This window comes from Falco naumanni, chromosome 24 (assembly GCF_017639655.2).
Source record: "Falco naumanni isolate bFalNau1 chromosome 24, bFalNau1.pat, whole genome shotgun sequence".
In the NCBI taxonomy this organism is placed as follows: domain Eukaryota; kingdom Metazoa; phylum Chordata; class Aves; order Falconiformes; family Falconidae; genus Falco; species Falco naumanni.
In genome coordinates, this window is record NC_054077.1 from 192,530 (window position 1) to 207,887 (window position 15,358).

The 15,358-nt window shown below is 55.7% G+C and overlaps 2 protein-coding genes across 4 annotated transcripts; one reads left to right on the forward strand and one right to left on the reverse strand.

Annotated features, from left to right (window-relative positions):
* Window positions 1–4,739: 4,739 nt before the first annotated feature.
* Window positions 4,740–7,686, forward strand: LOC121080257 (zinc finger protein CKR1-like). 3 transcript variants are annotated; one of them, XM_040578150.1, is made up of 3 exons: window positions 4,740–4,829; window positions 5,138–5,291; window positions 5,804–7,686. In XM_040578150.1, exons 2-3 carry the CDS (start codon window positions 5,204–5,206, stop codon window positions 7,183–7,185), a joined length of 1,470 nt encoding a protein of 489 aa, XP_040434084.1. In that variant the 5' UTR covers window positions 4,740–4,829; window positions 5,138–5,203; the 3' UTR covers window positions 7,186–7,686. The 3 variants fall into 3 exon arrangements, with proteins under 3 accessions (XP_040434084.1, XP_040434083.1, XP_040434085.1); XM_040578149.1 differs by having other exon boundaries at window positions 4,806–4,854; XM_040578151.1 differs by lacking the exon at window positions 4,740–4,829 and having other exon boundaries at window positions 4,862–5,291; window positions 5,807–7,686.
* A 314-nt stretch (window positions 7,687–8,000) lies between these two features.
* Window positions 8,001–12,787, reverse strand: LOC121080244 (zinc finger protein 436-like). The gene is given in 7 exon segments (XM_040578089.1): window positions 8,001–8,118; window positions 8,383–9,740; window positions 9,742–10,477; window positions 10,978–11,076; window positions 11,224–11,331; window positions 12,274–12,441; window positions 12,729–12,787. Coding segments are annotated over 4 exon segments (2,175 nt in total). The 5' UTR covers window positions 11,312–11,331; window positions 12,274–12,441; window positions 12,729–12,787; the 3' UTR covers window positions 8,001–8,118; window positions 8,383–8,488.
* Between the last annotated feature and the right edge of the window lie 2,571 nt (window positions 12,788–15,358).

Sequence of the window (15,358 nt, forward strand, 5' to 3'; positions counted from 1 at the left end):
GAAACCACAAACCTGATGCAAGGAGGTGTCTTCCAGGAAAGTCCCTGGAGATTCTGAGCTTGTGCCTGTGTTTCCATCTATCCCTGCACAACTAGGAATGTCCCGCTCCCCAACTTGCAAGGGAGGTCACCTTCCCACTGCTCACAGTGCTGCAAAGTCTAGCTCCAGGTGGTCATGAAATACCCTAGCTGAAGAAAGGCAGGTTCATGGTTATGCTCTCGGAGGCAGCACAAAAGGCAGATGTTCCACCAGATTAAAAAAAATAATACTAAAATAAATCTTCCCCCGGGCACTGAAGATGGAAGAAAACCAGAAAATACCCCAAAAAACCAACAAACCCAAACAGAGGGAGAGCTCGAGGTTCAGGGGAGAGTCACTCACCGATCCCAGTCATCCTTCCAGTGGAGGAAGACAAGTCCTTTGCTGAGATCTGCTTTCATTTTATACGTAGGCTTAACAAAACAAAGCAGACAAAAAAAACCACCGCCAACGTAGCTGCGGGGGTGCAAAACAGTTCTGCCCATCAGTCCACCCCAGAAGAGAGCAAAGCGTGATTTGTCATAAGAAGGGGAACTGTTGGCGAGCACGTAGTCAGTTCCTCTGTAGGGTTGGGTTTTCCCCCTTTACTCGCTGGTGTTACCAGCTTTGGCCATCACCCGTCAGTCCATGGCACATTTTAGGAAGTGCTATGGTTACTGGAACACAGCAAGGGCGGCCGCACCCTCTTCCGTGAAGGGCAGAGAACTTCCCAGCAGCGCAATTAGCAGTTTGGCTTTTTCCTTGTATTGCGCAGAGGCACCCAACGAAATCTAAACGCTGCAGGATTCGTTCTGCATCCCAGGGAGACCTCTGAGCTAGCATCCAAAATGCCCTTTCTGGCGATGAAAATGGGCACTTCCAGACAACAGTTCATCTATTGGACCCTCTTATGTTAACTGTTGCACAATTTTGGCTTGATCCTCCCTCCGTGGGCATAGATGGGATCAAGAGCTCAGATGTCCTTTGCTGAAATGGCAACAACTGGGCGAGTTGTACCAGCGTTTTTCCAGAGTGGAGAACTTGGACCTAACCAAGCACTTACAAACCAACCTGAGGAACCATCCCCTGGCTGGCTCACCCCACCGTTCCCACCGTACGGACATTCTCAGCTCTCTGTAGGCGCCTTGGCTGGCCGGCTCCTAAAAATAAACCCACCACGAACTACCCCTCTTCCCCTCCAAACCTCCTTCTCCCTTCTATCCCTTGCCCTAGGCAAAAGCCTGTCTTTTCCAGTTAATCTGACTATTTGCCGACTTGACTGAGGAAATGAAACTCAAACCTTGGTACTTCCCAGACCTCTGAACCCTGAGGGGTGACCTCAGCGCTGAGGCAGGTGCCAGCCTTGTAGCAGGGGCTTCTCCTGAAAAGTGTGGTGCTAGAGGTGGTTTTGCAAGCCTCCGGAGTGATTTGCTTTGCTTAGTACTATTTTCTTTCTAAAATAATCCTTTCTTTTTTTTTTTTTTTTTTTTATCCCTGCAGTGCTTTCGGTTCTTGCGTCGGAGCAATGCAATGCAATTCGGTTCTTGCACTGGAACATTGACTTGTTTTCCTGGCGTCCCGGGAGCCCTTGGGTAAAACTAATCCTATTTTATTTGTTATGTGGATTAGCTACCTTATTGTTTTTGCCATGTGCTGTTCCATGTTTTATAATATTCATTTGACACGTTATAATTAACGTGCAATTTGCTACTATGGTTTCACCCAATGGCATTAAACAAGTTCAAGTGGTATGCCGAAATGTACAGTTGACAATACAGATTAAATTGTTGTTGTGTTAACTATATAATAGCAAACAAGAACCTGGGAATAATTAACTACTAACAATTCATATAACAGCAAAGAAAGAAACCGCCACAAAAGCCTAGATGAGGATGTGGTAACATCTTTTATACTTTTCCACCTCCGCCGTAAGTTCTTGATGTGTGACAGCAGAAAAAACGCACCCTCTGCCTAAACAACAACAGGAAGAAAGGTTTTGATCCCCTTTATAATGAGCCACACGGGTTAGACGTTTAAAACCCACTCACCTTACGGGATGTTCGGGGGGGGAAACGCGCACTCCAGAGCCTTCCTCCCTGGCAGGTGACGTGGCGCTCTGATGGTGAGAAAACATTGCATCGAAAGCAAGGACCTGTCGTTCGGCCATAGCGCCATAAGAAATGGGTCAGGGACTTCATCTGGATGCTCAGCATCCACCTTTTATCCACACGAACGATCCGTGTACGCCTCTGAACATGCACGTGCGCAATTTTAAACCCCACGGAATGTATTGGAAAAATCTGGAAAGACCGCGCATGCGAAATCCCTATAGTCTAGCCATGATGGTGGCAAAATAAATTTAGTCACGATAATGCAAAGGCTGAACAGCAAAACCGCGCAGAGCGTGTCATCTCCTGCTCCCACCTTTTTCAAGAGATCAACATCTTTTGTCTATATAGCAGCCTCTCGCACTCTGCTTTGGTATCGCACGAGTTCCACTATTCGGGACGAATTGTGAGATAGGTATTACCCAACCTTTTTAATTTAAAGCACTCACGGAAACACATACTGGTGGTTACTGTAATCCAGCAAAGTCTCATGTAATGCGAAAAACAAACTTCCTCACTCCTGAGTCCAGCACAGTCCTGAATAATGTCGGGGCGGTAACTCCATCTGTTCCCTTAATGATAGTCCGTGCCTGGCCCTTGGTAGTTTTCTTCACGAGGTGACAAAGATGAACAGAAACGGGTAACAAGTCACATGGTGACTTATATTACTTCAACGTTCTGTTTGGTGCTGTCGAATAACGATCAGAGAGCATGATGATTTTTAGAATGGGGGGGGGGGTTGAATAACGAGCTACGTACACTGAGTGATGAATGGTGTACTACTCTTCTAGAAAATGACGTGCTTATATATAATTATCCAGAGTTGGGAGGCGTTCGAGGACCCTTATTATCAACATGATGAATACACCAAGACCCTTAGTGTCAGCACCACGGAGGTACCAGACACAAGGTCCTTGCATTCGTTACCTTTCTAAGGGCCGTCTGGTCCCGAGTTTCTGTTGCGCACATAGCGTGGCCAAAACAAGGACTTTGAATCTTGCTCGTTAGTCTACCGAGGAACAGAGTCTGCGCAGAAACAAGAAGGTTAAAAAAAGGCTCACTGGAGGAAGGCTCCTGATCTTCATCCTGAAGACCCCCAGACAACCACTCCTCAAGGACATCTGCGCAGGAGCGAAATATGTAAATGAATTCCTGGAATTTTAATGAATATGTAGATGATTTCTCGATGGAAACCGTATCGGTGGGATACTCTCTTTGGCTGGTCACCTTCTGCAACAGGAATTCTTAACGCTATGGTACGCCCCATTGTGATTTTATTGATCAGTTTAGGAATTTCCTTAATGCTAACCATTAGGTTATATCTGTGGGTTTGGGGAATGTTTAAAAGGGTAACGCTTATGTGTGATGCTTTATATCATTCGGGAAGACTGCTTAAGAATTTACTTAGTTTGATAGAAAAGGGGGGACTGATAGGGAGAAATAGTGCAAAATAGGGACAGTAAACACCGATTGTGATTGTATGTGTCTGCTCAAGGAGTGTGGGTAGGGTGATTGGTCACATAACCGTAACCATATAGTTTTAAGGAAGTACCTGCTCAAGGAGTATAGGTGTGGTGGTTGGTCACATATCCATATAATCTTAAGGAAATACCTATCCTTCTTCCTGTAACAAAGGGGCTACTTATAAAAAGTATGGGAAACATTCCAACGTTATCTAGAGCTCTCCTTCTAAAGAAAACCCGATGATTGACGAGGACGTGAATTAGCTGCAAACTTGCAAGACCACTGCTGTAATAAGTAGTTAAGGGTAATCTGCGACCAAACAAGTTAAGCCAGAGGAACAAACCCATCGTGGTGTTCTTGAGAACTCCCTGTTGAACAAGAAGAGACATGTCCACAATGTTACCTTGCTACACCAAACGCGCGAACGTTCCTGTTTGACAAAAAAAAAAAAAAGTTTAACTGCTTAATATCTGAAAGAATAGATTGTGTAAGCTGATTCTGTAACCCACATTTTATCTAAACTACCTCGAGCAAGAAACCACGATAACTAAAGAAGCCGAGGGGCATACGGAAGATGTCAGAAGCGACCTCGGAAGATGTCAGAAGTGACCTTGGTGACGAGAAAAAGAGCTGCTCGGCTCGCTGGAATGGGCGAGCCCTCGGTGGAGCTGCGGCTCCCCGGCCGCCCAGCGCTGCTTTTGCTTTCCTACCTTAAGAAATTTTTAGTAAATCCATTTCGGACTTGGTTTATTTAAATTCAACTATAACAACCACATTCCAGGAAAATTATGATAAGCTTATGATAAGGGAAAAATGATAAGCTAATTAACTTCCGAAGCGAGGGTATGCGGGTTTGGGTAACGAGCATGTACAGGCGTCAGCTGAACGTTCACTTGTTTTATTGTGTAAATACGGGATGGTTCGTCACCCCGGGCACGCACGCTTGCGGTGGAGCGATCCCCCCTGCATCCACGCGCAATAAGCATCCCTACTTTGCAACTTTCGAGGTTACGGAGTTTAATCCCGCAGGGCCGCGAGGGGGTCCTGCGTGCGCCCCACGGGTGCCGGGGAGCCCGAGGGAGGGTCGGGGGGAGCCGGGGCTGCGGTACCTCTAGAGGGCTCCGGGCGAACATCGTGCCGCGGAGCCGGCCCTTGGCTGCGGCTTGGCGCCTCCTCTCCCCGGATACCGGCCGGGGCTTCCGCAGCACCGCCGTGCCCGGCGCCGCCCCCACTGTGCCGGTGCGGGAGCGCGGCGGGGGGCGAGGTGCGGGTCGCCATCCCCCCCCCCCCCCGGCAGCCTTCGCCTGGGGAGGGGGAGGGGGCGGGTTTCAGACGTTTACCGAGCCAGCTCCGGGCTCGGCAGGGAAAACCCTTGAGCAGGGCCGTGCTCCCGCTCCGCAGCGGGTCCTCGGCTGCGCCGGGGCCGGCCCTCGGGGTCGTTCCCCACCGCGTTTCTCGAGGCACCCCCAGAACAAAGCATCAAAACCCGCAGGAGAAGCACCACGCAAGGGCCTTCCTCCACTTAAAGGGATTTCTCTTCCCCGCAGGAGGTTCTGAGGAGCCCTGGGTGAGGAACGGAGGGAGAGCCCCGGCTGCCTGCAGCTCTCCCCGCCATGGAGCCGTGGGTGATGCTGGACCCGCGGCAGAAGGCCCTGTACCGGGACGTGATGCACGAGAGCTACGAAACGCTGATGTCCCTCGGTAAGCAAACACAAGACACCCTCTTTCTTTCTTCCTTTCTTTCTTTCTTTCTTTCTTTCTTTCTTCCTGTGAACATCCCCCTCCTTTTTTCCCTGCTCTTCCTTCTCCCCCCCCCCCCCATCCCCCCGCCAAGTCTCTCCGACAGGGAAGCGAAGAGCTTGGCGCTTGCAGGCAGGATGGGAAGAGGGGAGGAGGAATCCAGGCAGGTTTCAAGGGGGATTTCTCCAAACCCCAGCCATCTCCTTAGGTTTTTTTTTCTGCAGAAAAATGTTATCGATCTCTCCGCTTTTGGTTTCTTTAATAGGAAATACGGGTAATGGTGTGTGCTTAGCATCTCCACGTTCCCAGTTCAAACTGGGATCAGGTCTCCCATCGCATCTCTCTTCCTCCTCCTCTCCGAGAGACCCAAGTTTTTTAGGGGAATCCTGTTTCTTCTGCATCCATTTAAAGCCACTCCCTGCTCCGGTCAAGGCCACGCTCTCCCCTTTTTTCTCCTTTTCCCATTTTCCCAGCAGCACAGGGGCTGGTGAGTGAAAAAGCAGCGGAGGAAGGAGCAGCGGAGGAGAGCTGTGAGGAGCTCAGGGCGTGTTCGTCCCGCAGCCCGGAGAGGGAGAAGGCCCTTGGCTCGAACAGGCGGAAGACGAAGCGCCCGGATAAAGCCATGTCACACAGTGCTGCCAGGATGCCCAAAGCCGCGGTGGTCCCCAAACTGGACTGTGCCAAACCTCTGCGCAGGGGGCCCGGCAAGGGAACGGCACGGGAACGGCCCTTCAGCTGCGCTGACTGCGGCAAGAGCTTCCCGTGGGCATCGCATTTGGAGCGGCACCGGCGGGTGCACACCGGCGAGCGGCCTTTCAGCTGCCCGGAGTGCGGCGAGACCTACAGCCAGAGCTCCCACCTCCTCCAGCATCGCCGGACCCACGCCAGCGACCGGCCACACAAGTGCGGTGACTGTGGCAAGCGCTTCGCCGGTGCCGCGGAGCTGGCAGCACACGGCCAGGGCCATGCCACCGAGAAACCCCACAAGTGCGGCGACTGCGGCAAGGGCTTCGTTTGGGCGTCCCACCTTGCCCGGCACCGGCGGGTGCACACCGGCGAGAAGCCCTACCGCTGCGCTGAGTGCGGCGAAGCCTTCAGCCAAGGCTCGCACCTCGCCAAGCACCACCGCAGCCACACCGGCGAGCGGCCCCACCGCTGCCCGGCTTGTGGCAAGACCTTCTGCCAGAGCTCTGACCTGGCCCGTCACCGCCGCACGCACCTCGGCAAGAAAGCCCTGCGCTGCGGCGACTGCGGCAAGCTTTTCCGAGCTGGGCCAGCGCTGGCGCGGCATCAGCGGTGTCACCGGCGAGAGCATGCCCACCGTTGCGCTGACTGCGGGAAGGGCTTCGTTTGGGCATCCCACCTGGAGCGGCACCGGCGGGTGCATACGGGTGAACGCCCCTTTCCCTGCGGCAGCTGCGGTGAGCGCTTCGCCCAAAAAGCTCACCTCCTCCAGCACCGCAAAACCCACTCCCCTGACCGGCCCTATAAATGCGGTGACTGCGGCAAGCGTTTCGGCGAGGCGTCCCCCTTCCTCGCCCACCAGCGGGGCCATGCTGCCCTGAAAAGCTACACTTGCAGCGAGTGCGGCAAGGGCTTCGCCTGGGCGTCCCACCTCGAGCGGCACCACCGCGTCCACACCGGCGAGAAGCCCTTTGAGTGCCCCGAGTGCGGCGAAGCCTTCAGCCAGAGCTCCCACCTCACCAAACACCGCCGGAGCCACCTCCCCAAGGCCACTTTCCCCCTCGCCCCACAACTGCTGCCCCTCTCCAGGACCCAGCTGGTGGGGGAGAAGCCCCACGGCACCACGGGGCTGGTGAAGCTCCCCGTGTCCTGCAGCGGTGAGGAGCCCTGAAGGACCAAGACACACACACCCCCACCCCCCATTGGTGCAATGGATGGGGAGGGAGGACCGTGCCCAAGGGAAAACTTGGCTTGGGGACAAATCGAAGGACACCAAGTGACATTTCAGGGGTGGAGGGTGGCACCGCGGGTGGGTGATGGAGCTGCTCCAGCAAGGCAGCAGGGTGGGATTTATCCTTCCCGGTGTCTCCCAGCAGCGACGGGTGAATGGTGCCTGCGCCCCGCTGCGATGCGGACCCTGGAAAACGACTGTCTTGGCGGAGAGGGAGCTTCTTCCCAAGGGGAGCGGCGCGCTTCTCCACGGGGAGGGGACGGGGGTCACCTGGGGCTGGCTCTTAGGCCGAAATACAGCGCCGTTTGCGGCCGCTCCTCCCTGCCAGCAGGCTGGAGAGGGGGTACGCACCGATGGAGAGGGCAAGCCGCCAGGGCACGGCGGGCTGGGCGCTGGGAGTGCCAGCGTGGGCAAGGAATAAAGAGGGAGCCGTACCCCACAGCTGCCGTGTCCGGCTCTCCCTGCGCACTGACCCCAGGCTTCATCGCTCCTCCCTGCTGCCGGCGGGCAACGCCACGAGCATCTTCCCCCTCTCCAGAGACAAAACCAGGCCGAGACACGTGAAGGGTTTTTTTTCTTTTTTTGCTGAACTGCCTTCTACTTTTATTACCTGCTAACGCGAGCTGAGGGAACCCAGCCTCCACCCCTGCCGAATTCCTGGCTTGACACATCCCAAACTGCCCTTAGCGCAACTCGAGCAGCATTTCGGGGGTCCCAGCGAGGAAGCAGCCGAGCTGGTGACTGACGCAGGTCCCCGTAGCTCTTCTCTGAGCTGTTTGCCCCCCAAAAGTCCCCCATGGAAGGGGGTTCCCTGGATGATTTTACCAACGGGTCCACTCCCGTACACCCAAGCTGTGTCGCTTTCCCGCTCCCCTGCAAGAGTGGGGCAGAAGATAAGGACGGTTACAGGGAGAAGTGTCATCTCCCCATCACCCTCCATTATCACCCAGCCCTCCCCAAACCCACCCCGGTCTCCCCTGTCCCGCTCTCCCCCCAAAGCCCCTACGCTGGTCGCTACCCCTGGCACGTCCTGCTCACCCTCCCCGTCGCCCCCTCCCCACCACCGCTTGACACCCCTTTTCCCATCCTGACCCCCACCCCAGGGACCCACCAGCTACCGCAACCGCCCTTTCCTACCCTGTGCTGGAGGCAGGGGGGACAGGCCAGCCCCCCACCCTGGCTGCGGGCCGTCCCCAAAGGCAGAGGGTGGCTCTGAGCACCCCCTGGTCCCCACGGCCCCATCTCAGGAGCTGGGGGGAGGCAGGGAGGCCCAGGGCTCCTGGGGGGCAGAGGCATCGCTTTGCAGGCTGTCCCCCTCCCCAGGCCTCCACGCCACGGCGGGGGGCAGGACAGCCCTGGCAGCCCAGCCCCTGGGGGCTGCGGAGGAGGAGGAAGAGGAGGAGGAAGGCACGGGGTGCTGCTGGAAAACAGAGCTGGGCTCTTCGGGCCAGAGCTCAGGGGGGGTAGGGGTGCCCCCTCGCCTCTCACCCTCCCACCACGCCGGCGGCAGCAAGGAGAGGGGCCGGTGGCCCCCGGCGCTGGTGCCGTGCAGTCGCTGGTGAGCTGCCAGGGCCGTGCCGAGGCCGAAGGCTTTGCCACACTCGGGACAGATGTGCCGCTTCTCTGGGCTGCCCTGCGTGTGGGCACGCTGGTGCCGGTTGCGGTGGGAGCTGCGACCGAAGCGTTTACCGCAGTGGGCGCAGGAGAAGGGTTTCTCACCGGTGTGGGTGAGCCGGTGCCGGTCATAGTGGGAGCTCCAGGCAAAGCCTTTGCCACAGACGCCACACTGGTAGGGTTTCTCCCCGCGGTGAAGCCGCCGGTGCCGCTCCAAGCTGGCCGGCGTGCTGAAACCCTTGCCACACTCAGGGCAGGCGTGGGGTCGGCCTGGCTGGGCGGCGTGGGTGCGGCGATGGGCCAGCAAGGTGGAGCTGACGGCGAAGCTCTTCCCGCACTCGCCGCAGCGGTAGGGCCGCTCACCGGTGTGCACCCGGCGGTGCCGCTCCAGGTGGGAGCTGACGGCGAAGGCCCGCCCGCACTCCCCGCAGCGGAAGGGCTTCTCCCCGGTGTGGATGCGGCGATGGCGCTCCAGGTGCGAGACCCAGCCAAAACTCTTCCCGCACGCCCCACAGGGGTAGGGTTTGCCCCCTCCTCCAGCGACGGCTTCCTCAGCGGTTGCCAGCACGGCGTTAGTGGAGTCACCAGCTTGCTGCTGCCGGGCGTGGGTGCGCTGGTGCTTGGCCAGGGCTGAGCCCCAGCGGAAGCAGCGTTGGCAATGCGGGCAGGGGTACGGCCGCTCGCCCGTGTGGACACGCTGGTGTTTGAGGAGGTTGGAGCTCTGACCGAAGCACTTGCCGCACTGCTCACAGCGGTAGGGCCGGGGGGGGCTGCTGGTGGCTTTGGCACCCGACGGTGGTGTCTGGGTGCCCTTGTGCTTGAAGCGCTGGGGGTCTGTCTGGTGGTTGAGGCGCTTGCCGCAGTCGGCGCATTTCTTGGGGGGGGGGTGGGGGCTCTTCCACTGCTTCCCCATCCTCCTCATCCTCAGAGGTAGCAGCGGCAGCGTGGGTGCGCATGTGGCGGTCGAGGTGGGAGCTCCAGGCGAAGGCTCGGCCGCATTCAGCGCACTGGAAGGGCTTCTCACCCGTGTGGATGCGCCGATGCCGCTCAAGGTGGGAGCTCCAGGCGAAGGCTTTCCCACACACCCCACATTCGTAGGGTTTCCCACCCAGGTGGCTCTTCTGGTGCCGGTCGAGGGCTCCTGGATTGGCAAAGCTGCGGCCGCACTGGGGGCAACGGTTGGGTTTCTCCCCGCCGGGCGCGTGGGTACGCTGATGGGTGAGCAGGGAGGAGCTGACGCTGAAGCGGCGCCCACAGTCTGGGCAGGCGTACGGCCGCTCCCCTGTATGGACCCGCTGGTGGATGGTGAGGTCCGAGCGCTGGATGAAGCACTTGCCGCAGTCAGGACACTCGTGTGGGCGGTCACCGGTGTGGATCTTCTGGTGCTTCACCAGGGCTGACTTGTGGCTGAAGCTCTTCCCACACTCGCCACACGTGTTGCTGGGCTGGCTCTCGCCCAGGCGCGTGCCCGTCTCTCCCGGTCCCCTGCTTTTGCCTGCCTTTGCCCCAGTCTTGGCGAGGCTTGAAGGATGCTCCTCGCCGGCAGGTTTTACCACTTCAGGCTCTTTCTCGGCAGCTTCTTCTTGAGGGGGTTCCTGCTCCACTCCTGCTCCATCCTCTGTGGGGCACAAAGACAGACAGACACAACCCGGGCAGGAGACGTCATCTCTCCCAGGGCTGGGAAGGTGCTGGGAAAAGGAGAGCAAGGGGGGATTCCTTGTCCTTTTTTATTTCACACACTCTTCCAGGTAAGCAAGCACCTCTAGCTGAGGCATCTCCAATCCCCCTCTCTCCTCTCTGCCACCAACACGAACGTGGCAATTAATCCACCACCACCTCCACTGTACCTCTGTGGACCACTCCAGAAATGCAGCTGTCTAGGCAGGGGGTCCAGCATTTCCATTTTGGCCAAGACATCCCTCTGGCATTGATGCGTCTCCTCCCCAGCATCTTTCTTCCACGCCACAGCCAAACCAGGGCTTGGGTACAGCGGTGGCCATTACGGTGGGATTTTGCCCGCTTTGGGGAGAGGTTGGTGGTGGAGGAAACCCTCCACACTTCCAGGAGCCGAACCCAGGGTCCTTCCCCGCTGTGGTCGAAGCGCAATCGGAGGCTCACCTGTGGTTGGCGTGTCCCTGGGCACATGGAGATCCAGGGCTGTAGGTTCATCCCTGTGGTCCAAGCGGGACAGCGGATCGGGTTTGGAAACAGGGAATTCTGGAAAAAGAGAGGGGGAACGAGCAGCGTGGGTCAGGAGGGCCTGCCCTCCCCGGCAGCCCCTCAACCCCAGCACCCCTTGAATGAAGACGGGAGGATCCAGCTTGCCGGATCCTCCGTCCACTCCAAATTTTCTGGGCTACTCACCCAGTGCCATCAGCGTCTCGTAGCTCTCCTGCATCACATCGTGATACAGTGCTCTCTGTCGTGGGTCCAGCAGCACATACGGCTCCATGGCTGGTGCCACCAGACCCCCTGAAAGGAGAGCCCAGCGTGCCACCCGTCACCAGCCACCACCCTATGGATTTGCACCCCTCCGTTGGACTCTTCATGCAGAATCCTCTATTTTATTAACCTGTGGATTCTCTAATAATCTAATGGTTTATTATTCTTTACTAAGCTAATAGAAAGGCTAAGCTGTATCACAAAACGGGGATAAGGCATGGGGACAGGCGGCTAATAAAAACATCCATCCTTTACCCCACGTATTTTCCCAAATCCTGCAGGAACTTTACACCCTCCGCTTCTATCCAATCTAGCTGAACAATAATATTTTTTTTCCAAAAGTTAATGGGGAGGAGGAAGTGCAATTCCTTAAAAAAAAAAAAAAAAAAGAGAGATAAACCCCAGCCTATGAAGAACGTGTTTCTGTAACCTGCAGGCGACACTCTGCTCAGAGATCCTTAGTCGAAAATTAATTTTCACCCCGATTTTACCTAACAGCCAATTCCTACTGCACCAAACCCTGGCTGCTTGTCCACAGGACCCTTCACCTTCCCAGAGACTCCCGTCCCAAATTTTCCAGACCATTCACCAAAAAACCCCCCGACCCTATAGCAATCTCATCTCCTTCTCAAAGGGGACAAATCGCTCAGTTACTTCTCCACGTGAATCTCCAGCGCTCAGAGCCTGTGCCTGGGGAAAAACACGAGTTTTCCCAGCTTTAGGAAGAGAGTTTGGTGCTCTCCTTTGCAAAAATCATTTAAAAGCAAATTACCACTTCCCCGACCCTTTCCTCACCCTCTTCTGTGAGCAGCAGGCGTATTAGGGTCTCAGGGCATGGGCTGAATTTTATGTTTTGGTGAATTTTATGTTTGTTTTTTTTTTTTTTTCTAGCACCAGAAGTGTTACAGCTGCAGAGGATGGAGGAGGTGGGTTGGGAAAAGGTGGATTTGCAGAAGGTTGGCACCAACTTACCGATGCCAGGAATAAATGGGCGATTTCAAGCATGGACCGCAGATCCCTCCTGCAGGTTTTTTTTTTTTCTGTTTTTTTTTTTCTTTTTCTTTTTTTTTTTTTTCTTTCTCTGTTAAACCCCCAGCAGCATCTCAGCCTGCTTCATTTATTCTCCGGTAGTTTGCCATCCTGCCGAAAAAAAATAAAAATAAAGGGGTCAATACTGCACGCCCCTCGGAGCCGCCTCCGCTCCTGGCCCCCCCGGCAGCCCCGTCCGAAGCTGGAACCCACCCGCCCGGGTGAAGCCAGGGGGAAGGGGCTGGGGGGGTGGGGGGTGTCGTTGTTTTTTATTACTAAGGGACGGGAGGGGAGAGGAAGGGAAGGATGGAGGAGGAAAGGAAAGAGATGGGGGGGGGGGGGAGAAGGAGCCATTTTCTGCTCCCTGTCCGCATCCAAAGACCGAACCTCCCCGTTACCTGCAGTCTCCGGCTTGGGAGGTGCTGTCGGCAAAGCCCGGAGATGCCCACCCTCCCCCACCCACCCCCCAAAAAAAAAAAAAAAAAAAAAAAAGCCCTTTTTCCACCCAAGAAATGGGGCAGGCAGCGAGGGGCTGTGTGTGCGGGGGATGCGAGGGCCGCGGGAGCAGGTCAGCAGGGAAGCTCGGTCCTTTTGATATCCCGAGCTATAAGAGTTAAAAAAAAAAAAATAAATAAAGGAGGGGGGGGAGGGAGGAAGGAAGGAAGGAAGGAAGGAATGAAAAAAAAAAAAAAAAAAAGTTGGGGGGGTGGTGTGTGTGAGGCAGAAAAAGAGCTCAAAGAGCTCCGCTCAATTGCCAGGGCCCTCTGGCGGCACTAGCGGTGGGTGGAAATTAAAAACAAAAAACAAACAAAAAAACCCACACAACAAACGACCACGCAAAGTGAAAAATGCTTACTGGTTTCCTGGAGAGTTTCGGTTTCGTTGGGGTTTTTTTTTCCCCTCAAAACGTGGGGAAAAAAGGGCAGTTTTGGGGTTCGCCTGCCCTGCTGCGGGGATGGGGCTGTGGCCCCCGGAGGCGTTTTCCTCACAGAGCTGCTTGCTGCCGGCCATAAATTTATTGGTGATAAACCCATTAGGGACGGTTTTGGGGACACATTCCCTAAATTTGGAGCTGGGGGAGAATCCTGGGGGGTGGTTTAGCAAGCGTGGACTGAGGGAGCTGGGCTGCCAGGCTGCAGAAATCCTCCCATCGTGGCAGCCGTCCTGATTCTTTACGCAGGGCGAAAGCAACTGGTTTTGGGGGTAAAAAAAGGTGTTTTCTGTCAATGGAGGGGGGCTGCCTGCATGGCGGGGATGTCGGGCCAGCAAAGAGCGTGGCCCAAAAGTGTTTCAGAGCCCCACGAGGAGTTTGGGGCTCAGAGAGGCCTCAAAAACAGCCCTGTCCCCCCCCTCCCCCCAGGCCACCGCAGCCCTTCAGGGGAGCCCTCACCCAAGATGGACCCACGCACTCGTCCCCCAGGGGCCACCCTGAGCTGGGTGGCAAGGGGAAAGCCACGGCCATCGCGCCGCCACCGCGGCAGGAGGCCGCAGCCGCCTTCCCCCTCGCCCTCTCTGAGGGCGATGCCGCCATTTTGGAAGCGGGCGGTGACCGCCATTTTGGAAGCGGGCGGTGACCGCCATTTTGGAAGCGGGCGGTGACCGCCATTTTGGAAGCGGGCGGTGACCGCCATTTTGGAAGCGGGCGGTGACCGCCATTTTGGAAGCGGGCGGTGACCGCCATTTTGGAAGCGGGCGGTGACCGCCATTTTGGAAGCGGGCGCTTCCCTTCTGAGGCTTCCTCCACCTGCAGGCCCTGCATTAACCGTTTTTCATCCTAATTTCTGCCCTCCCCAACCCAGGAGTAGTGACTTCCGCCCGCAAATATTTCCTCCCCAAAGAAAATTTCACCAGAGACAGGAAAACGTACAGAAAAGCTGAGAAATCTCGGTGGTGCCTCCTCATCTGCCTCACTTCTGCAGCGAGAGGATCGCTCCTGATAGGGATTGTAAACGTGGGGAAGGGCTATTGTGTGAGTGCAGGGAGGCTTTGGGTTATTATTCCCTGAAATCAGGTTCCTCAAGCCGATCTGCGACACTCAGGGTGACATGGTGGAGAGGCTGGCACAGCAGAGAGGCCAGCACTGTGAAAACCACCCCCAAAAAATGCCCCTTCCCACCTTCACACCAAAAACCTCCACTTTAGTGACCACCACCCCTGAAAACGGATTTCTGAAGGGAAAAAGGTCCCCAGGAGGCTCCTGCAACTTTTTTTTTTCAACAGTATTTAATCCTTTACGCTGGAAAACCCAGCTGCTGGATGACAGGTGAGCAAATCTGGGGCAAATATGTGCCCCTTTCCTCAAAAAGTGCCGATTTTGAGGCAAAACAGGCTGCCTCGAGCATCTGCTGTGACCCAGGACAGCTCCAAACCTGTCTGGCATCTCCTTTAGTTAGCAAAAAAATGGTTTTAAAATTATAAAAAGGAAAGCCAGGCCCACCACCCGCTGGTTGATACCACCATTAAGAATTAATTGTGATCGCAAAGCTGTGACTTAAATTAATGAAGTGCTGCAGGGGTTGTTGAGATGGGGTTTGAGCACCCACCTCAACCCCTCCAGGATGCTCCTGGTGCCTCAACCCCAACCCCTCACCCCTGCGGTGAATTAACCTGGTTTAGGGGCACCCCAAAAACATCCCTTCACTCTGGCCTGGTGGTGAAAAACAGAGGGAAAAAGCAAGAAAAATGGGGGGATGTTTCATTAGGGCTGTCAGAAGAATTAAGGAAAAATAAAACAGCAGGTGGCCCACGCTCAGCCTAAGTAAGTCACTTCATTGTTAAATTTGAGATGTTAGAGGGCGATGGCTTTTAGTGATTATTAATTCGTGTTTTAATAGTATCCCTTTAACAGAGGCAGGATGAGGAGTTGTGGATAAATTAACGTATATTTTCAGGGGAGTCCTGGGATTTTGGAGCTTTGTGGACGTAAGGATGCCCCATGGGGCTGCCGCCCGCCACATGGAGCACCTCAGGGCCCCACGGCGGGTCCCGGGGATGCTCCGTGGGGCTGGCACCTCAATACCAGGGGGTC

What these genes read in the sequence shown, in the direction of transcription:
- LOC121080257 (XM_040578150.1), top strand. Translation starts at nt 5,204, where the DNA reads ATGGAGCCGTGGGTGATGCTGGACCCGCGGCAGAAGGCCCTGTACCGG. An exon ending in CGAAACGCTGATGTCCCTCG is followed by an intron (nt 5,292 to 5,803) that starts GTAAGCAAACAC and finishes CCATTTTCCCAG; the next exon opens with CAGCACAGGGGCTGGTGAGT.